This window comes from Sprattus sprattus (assembly GCF_963457725.1).
Source record: "Sprattus sprattus genome assembly, chromosome: 15".
Lineage (NCBI taxonomy): Eukaryota > Metazoa > Chordata > Actinopteri > Clupeiformes > Clupeidae > Sprattus > Sprattus sprattus.
Window position 1 is genome coordinate 31,335,536 of NC_137913.1, and position 7,500 is coordinate 31,343,035.

The window sequence follows — 7,500 nt, forward strand, 5'->3', positions numbered from 1 at the left end:
ACCTATTTCTGTGTTTTATTCATCACAACACACTTCCATAATGGCCCACTCTACCCTAACCTCCATCACTCCATTCCAGTCACCCAAACACACGGAAAAAACAATCAGCCTTCCTGATTCCAGGTAACAAAAGTAAGTTGTCCAGCAACCCTGCACCTCAACACAAACCTACAAATACAACCCAGATCCTCAATCCTCAACAGGCCAGGCCCCAAACCAATCATACTTCACCTCCATCTCCCAATCAGGTTTAAACATGCACACACTCATTGGTTAAAGTTTGTAGCTTGGCCTTCAGACTGAAGATGGTAATCTACTTATTGTAGGTCCGTAAACTGAGCCAATTCATATTCCTCATACTGACCCAAGCTCATAGTTTCCATCACCTCAGCTTTCCCTAGGACCAAGGTTCAAATCCGACCCACGGTCGTTTCACGATCCCACTCCCCACCTCTTCTCTCCAGCTCATTTCCTGTCAAAACCTTCACTATCCCATCTGATTAAAGGCAAACCCCCCCCCCGAAAAATAAAAAAAATAATCTTACAAACAAGGAGACAAGTGAGGAGCACAAGGCCATTATATTCCACAGAACAAAAAACAATAATTCCCTGTTCAAATATACTTTCTTCAACATCCAGTGTTCCCAGAATACACTGCTTTATCACGCCCAGTGGATGATCTCCAATCTAAAGATAAGATCATATTCATCATAGGTCTTTAGTGGATGATCTCCAATCTAAAGATAAGATCATATTCATCATAGGTCTTTAGTGGATGATCTCCAATCTAAAGATAAGATCATATTCATCATAGGTCTTTAGTGGATGATCTCCAATCTAAAGATAAGATCATATTCATCATAGGTCTTTAGTGGATGATCTCCAATCTAAAGATAAGATCATATTCATCATAGGTCTTAAGTGGATGATCTCCAATCTAAAGATAAGATCATATTCATCATAGGTCTTTAGTGGATGATCTCCAATCTAAAGATAAGATCATATTCATCATAGGTCTTTAGTGGATGATCTCCAATCTAAAGATAAGATCATATTCATCATAGGTCTTTAGTGGATGATCTCCAATCTAAAGATAAGATCATATTCATCATAGGTCTTTAGTGGATGATCTCCAATCTAAAGATAAGATCATATTCATCATAGGTCTTTAGTGGATGATCTCCAATCTAAAGATAAGATCATATTCATCATAGGTCTTTAGTGGATGATCTCCAATCTAAAGATAAGATCATATTCATCATAGGTCTTTAGTGGATGATCTCCAATCTAAAGATAAGATCATATTCATCATAGGTCTTTAGTGGATGATCTCCAATCTAAAGATAAGATCATATTCATCATAGGTCTTTAGTGGATGATCTCCAATCTAAAGATAAGATCATATTCATCATAGGTCTTTAGTGGATGATCTCCAATCTAAAGATAAGATCATATTCATCATAGGTCTTTAGTGGATGATCTCCAATCTAAAGATAAGATCATATTCATCATAGGTCTTTAGTGGATGATCTCCAATCTAAAGATAAGATCATATTCATCATAGGTCTTTAGTGGATGATCTCCAATCTAAAGATAAGATCATATTCATCATAGGTCTCCAGGACACACACACTGCAGTCTCAGACACACACTCTGCAGTCTCAGACACACACTCTGCAGTCTCAGACACACACACTGCAGTCTCAGACACACACTCTGCAGTCTCACACACACACTCTGCAGTCTCAGACACACACTCTGCAGTCTCAGACAAACACACTGCAGTCTCAGACACACACACTGCAGTCTCACACACACTCTGCAGTCTCAGACACACACTCTGCAGTCTCAGACACACACTCTGCAGTCTCAGACACACACTCTGCAGTCTCAGACACACACACTGCAGTCTCAGACACACACACTGCAGTCTCAGACACACACTCTGCAGTCTCAGACACACACTCTGCAGTCTCAGACACACACTCTGCAGTCTCAGACACACACTCTGCAGTCTCAGACACACACTCTGCAGTCTCAGACACACACACTGCAGTCTCAGACACACACTCTGCAGTCTCACACACACACTCTGCAGTCTCAGACACACACTCTGCAGTCTCAGACACACACACTGCAGTCTCACACACACACTCTGCAGTCTCAGACACACACTCTGCAGTCTTAGACACACACACTGCAGTCTCAGACACACACTCTGCAGTCTCACACACACACACTGCAGTCTCAGACACACACTCTGCAGTCTCAGACACACACTCTGCAGTCTCAGACACACACTCTGCAGTCTCAGACACACACTCTGCAGTCTCAGACACACACACTGCAGTCTCAGACACACACTCTGCAGTCTCAGACACACACACTGCAGTCTCAGACACACACTCTGCAGTCTCAGACACACTCTCAATGCACAGGATTCCCCTTCAGCCTGGGGTTCTGCAGCATCATGCAGGTTCTCACATGGCATGTCTGACCTGAGGCAGGTTTGGTTTACCAGCGGGTACAGCGGGTACAGCGGGTACAGGGTGACTGTAAGATGACCCCATGCCCCACCTGTGACCTGTCTCACACACCCTCTGTGTTATGGTTTTGGTCTGGTATGTGCTGCTCAGAACTCACCTCATGGGCTCGTGATTCACACTTTCTCTTCCCCCCCCCCCTTATTTCTATTTGTCTCTGTCATGCTCTTTCTATCCTCCTTCTGGATCTTTCTCTCACTATATGTCTCTCTGGGGTGCTGGGTTCTCACGATGATATGGCAAACAAAGATGAATCACTCATCACTACAGACTCCTCACAACGTCAAGGCCAGGTCGCACACGGCTGTACTGCCTCTGTGAGGTAAGACAAACTCAAAACCCCTGAGAAAGCTGGCAAGTGTGTGTGTGTGTGTGTGTGTGTGTGTGTGTGTGTGTGTGTGTGTGTGTGTGTGTGTGTGTGTGTGTGTGTGTGTGTGTGTGTGTGTGTGACGGAGAGAAATGGAGGGTGATAGATCATTACAGACAAAGAAAGAGATAGTGTGTGTCTGCGTGTCTGCATATACTCACATATGTCTTTTAGTAGAATAAGTATGGATCCTTCTCTCATCCCACAGCAATTATCCAGCAGATTCAAGTACTAAAGATAGACAGAGAGACAGCCAGACAGCCAGACAGACAGACAGACAGACAGACAGACAGACAGACAGACAGACAGACAGACAGACAGACAGACAGACAGACAGACAGACAGACAGACACACACACACACACACACACACACACACACACACACACACAGTTATTAATGCACATTCTCTATCTCTCTCTCTCCTGACACACATACCACTAGACACCCTCACACATAGTATTCTTTTTTTGCACATGCCCTCCCCCCCCCCCACACACACCTTACGCAGGTCTCCTCCTTGGCAGTACTCCATGGCAAGCAGGGGCAGTTCACATTGGGCCTGTCGTTGAAGAGCCTCAGGAACACTCCTGGCTGCCACCACGTTCTTGTGGTCCAACCTGAGAGACAGTGAGAGAGAGAGAGAGCGAGAGAGAGAGAGAGAGAGAGAGAGAGAGAGAGAGAGATAAAGAGGGGGAGAGAAGTGAAAGGAGGAAGGGCAGGGGGGAGGAAATGTTAAAAACCATTTTACAAAAACATAAAAAAAAAAAAAAAATCACCAGTTAAATACAAGACTATCAGAGTCATCACAGCACTCGAGGGTGATAGAGAGGGGGAGGGAGAGAGGTGGAGAGAGAGGGGGAGAGAGAAGGAGAGACAGAGGGGGAGAGAAGGAGAGACAGAGGAAGGGAGATACAGTAGAGGTAGAGATGTGTACATATCTCATCATTTTCTGATCGATTTTGCAATATAGGCTCGGCTTTTTGACCCATTGCGTCCATTACACATTGTTTAATTTAAATAACAACGGGGGGAGGGTGGGAAAGAGAGGGAAGAGGGTGAGCGAGAGAGACTGTGTCGTGGACGTGAGGGTGAGGGAGAGAGAGAGAGTGTAGTGGATGTGAGAGAGAGAGTGAGAGAGCGAGAGAGAGAGAGTGTGTAGTGGATGTGAGGAAGAGGAAGAGTCCTGATCGAGGCACTGTGTCTTTATGTCTCTCTGTGACGCTGCTGTGGGGGAGAGGAAGACACCAGCAGCTTGTTAATCTGTTTGTGCAACATGTGCCTTTTGACGTCGCAACAATGGCCTGTTAAGATGGCAAGACAATCGAGAAACAGTGTGTGTGTGTGTGTGTGTGTGTGTGTCTGTGTGTGTGTGTCTGTGTGTGTGTGTGTGTCTGTGTGTGTGTGTGTACGTGTGCGTGTGCGTGTGTGTGTGTACGTGTTTGTCTCTCTGTGATTTTGTTACACAGGCAAGGTCATCACGGGTGCAGGGACAGTGGTGAGGATAACAGAGTAATAGCTCAGGACGGACAGACAGACAGACAGACAGACAGGGGTTATTACTCAATAGAGTTATAGCTCAGGACGGACAGACAGACAGACAGACAGGGGTTATTACTCAATAGAGTAATAGCTCAGGACGGACAGACAGACAGACAGACAGGGGTTATTACTCAATAGAGTTATAGCTCAGGACGGACAGACAGACAGACAGACAGGGGTTATTACTCAATAGAGTTATAGCTCAGGACGGACAGACAGACAGACAGACAGGGGTTATTACTCAATAGAGTTATAGCTCAGGACGGACAGACAGACAGACAGACAGGGGTTATTACTCAATAGAGTTATAGCTCAGGACGGACAGACAGACAGACAGACAGGGGTTATTACTCAATAGAGTTATAGCTCAGGACGGACAGACAGACAGACAGACAGGGGTTATTACTCAATAGAGTTATAGCTCAGGACTCAGGTGTTAAGGCCGTTTTTTTACTTCTCCAATTCTCTCCGATTCGGTCGTAGAGGGACACTTTGGCACGCCTTGGCACGCCTTGGTAACACCTTCACCCAGGTGTTGACGCCCATCCGAGCCCTCGGAGAGGAATGCTTTTTTGTAACTTTTCTTAAAGAGTCGGATACCCCCTTGGCTGTGATTGGCCAGCTTACGGCATCATTTCCAAACAACATCATTTCCGGAATCACACATGTCAGGACCTCACATTTCCTGTTTTCTGTCAAAATGTTTTAGTACGACTTTGGTAAACTACAAAGCCGCACCTCTTTTAGCATTACGGCTACCGTATTTTATATAAACCCTCGAAAAGTACATTGAGGTTGGTCTCTTGGCTGGTGGCTCGGTGTTGAAAGTGCCTTCTCCAACCAGCTTGAACTGACATCTAACGTAATTTGCTACGGAGTAATGCTGGCAGCTTTTTACTTTGCATCCAATTAAATAAGAAATGTATTTCATGTATGTGTAGAACCTATTTACAATGGCTAGCCTTACATAAAACGGCAGTGAAAGACATTTGAGGCAAACATTACTTTTGCCTCAATGAGGGTGGCGTGTGAAAGCATATCAGCACGATAACGCTAGCAGCGAGGCTAGCTAGCTACTATGTGTTTCAATGGATTTTTGGTATAAGTGTTAGCAGCACACTTTTGAGAGTTATTGTGAATACGCTAATGCTTGATTTTGCGGAAAATCTAGTAAACGTTCATACCACCTGCGCCTCTGTCTCCTGTTCTTGTTGTAGTTGTCGCCCCCAAAAAATCGCTACAAGCACGTCCTCTGCTAATAACTCAAACTAGTCCAGCTCCACCATCAACCGTTGTCTGTTAGTTTCCATCGTTCGCTGTATGTGAGGAATGCCGGGAGGAGGTATTTATACAATAAACGACTACCACACACACAACGATTTCTCTAAGATCGTCTTCTTGAAAATTGGGCATTAAAGGTGTCCAGGCAGAGGATCATAAGTGAGTGTGCTCCTGTATGTGTTTCATCATATTCATGGTTAAAAAGGCAGTCTCACAACTGTATGTTGAGGTATCAGAATCAGAATCATGTTTATTGGCATGTATGTGTATGCATGCTCTTGTTTTGTGGCTGATATAACTATAACTATGGCCCTTTCCTCAGAGTTTGGGGGGTAATTTTGTTTGAAGTGTGCATGCTTTGTTTCATAGTGACACATTCACTTCACATTCATTGACAAGGGCAACCACCTCGTGGCCGACAATGAGTGAGTGCGTTGTCATAGTGATGTAGTGATATAAAGCGAAAAATCACGCACCATAGGCTACATATTAGGTTACCCAGAAACCATTGCAAATCTAAATGTGACAAAAATACCAAAGAAAATAAGAACGTATTCATTTATTGGATCGTTTTATAATAGTTTCTATGTTGTATGTAAGATAAGCATATCGTTTTGTTATAGATCGCTACTATGTTTTTCACAAAAAAAATGACCACCACGATGGAGATACATTTGCCTTCTGAAGTGAATATATAGCATTAGACATGCTAATTGTGACTAAGCTACATGTCTCCAAGGCCCATATGATGACACCTGCTCGACAGGTCCGGAGGTAGCCTACATGTCAGGTCAGTGACAGATGGGAGGAGGGAGGAAAAACAATCAATGACTTCTAACAAAGAGGTAATGGGGTATCTCCGGCCTCGACAAACAGTCGTCACCCCACCCAGTGGTCTGGCGTTGAATAGGTTTCAGCACGCATAGCCGTCGGAGTAGTATGTAGGGCCGATTAGTACGTTCAAATTTTTCTGAATCCACCGCCCGCCCATTTTTTTTCGAGGACGGAGAAGGATGCAGAAGTATAAGGAGGTATTAAGGTGCAAACCACACACACACACACACACACACACACACACACACACACACACACACACACACACACACACACACACACACACACACATACACACACACACACACACACACACACACACACTTCTTATGCATAATGGTGTTGTCCAGTCCCACTTGCTCCCCATTGCATAACTTTAAATAACTTTAATAGTTGTGAAGTGACTGAAGATCCTCCCTTCTTATAAAACCTGACAGCAAATACCACAGCTAATGAGATCCAGACCCTCTCTCCCACTCCCTCTATCGATCACACACACACACACACACACACACACACACACATACACACACAGACACACAGACACACACACACACACACACACACACAGACACACACACACACACACACACTCCTTCCCTCTATCTCACACACACACACACACACACACACACACACAGACACACACACACACACACACACACACTCCTTCCCTCTATCTCACACACACACACACACACACACACACAATCCCTCCCGCTCCCTCTCTCTCTGTCACACACACACACACACACACATACTGCAATCATAACACCATGTTGCCCAACTGAACTAAGTTTCCAGAGTATCTATTTCATATCATATCACACCTTGCTAGACCAAATACTTACAGTAACAGTGATGGTGGCTGAATCACGCCCAGTGATCCCATTCCACAACACTGACTCTTAAGATCTTTGATCCTTGTTTGGA

General features: G+C 44.6%; 1 protein-coding gene across 2 annotated transcripts in view; it reads right to left on the reverse strand.

The window, feature by feature from the left end:
• Positions 1-7,500, reverse strand: part of ikbkb (inhibitor of nuclear factor kappa B kinase subunit beta) — a 57,771-nt gene that overhangs the window by 16,432 nt on the left and 33,839 nt on the right. For both annotated transcript variants that reach the window (XM_080853043.1, XM_080853042.1), the window contains exons 4-5: positions 3,413-3,530; positions 3,072-3,141 (exon numbers count right to left, since the gene is read on the reverse strand). In XM_080853043.1, the coding sequence (XP_080709169.1) occupies positions 3,072-3,141; positions 3,413-3,530 (188 nt within the window). The remainder of the gene's footprint in view (positions 1-3,071; positions 3,142-3,412; positions 3,531-7,500) is intronic.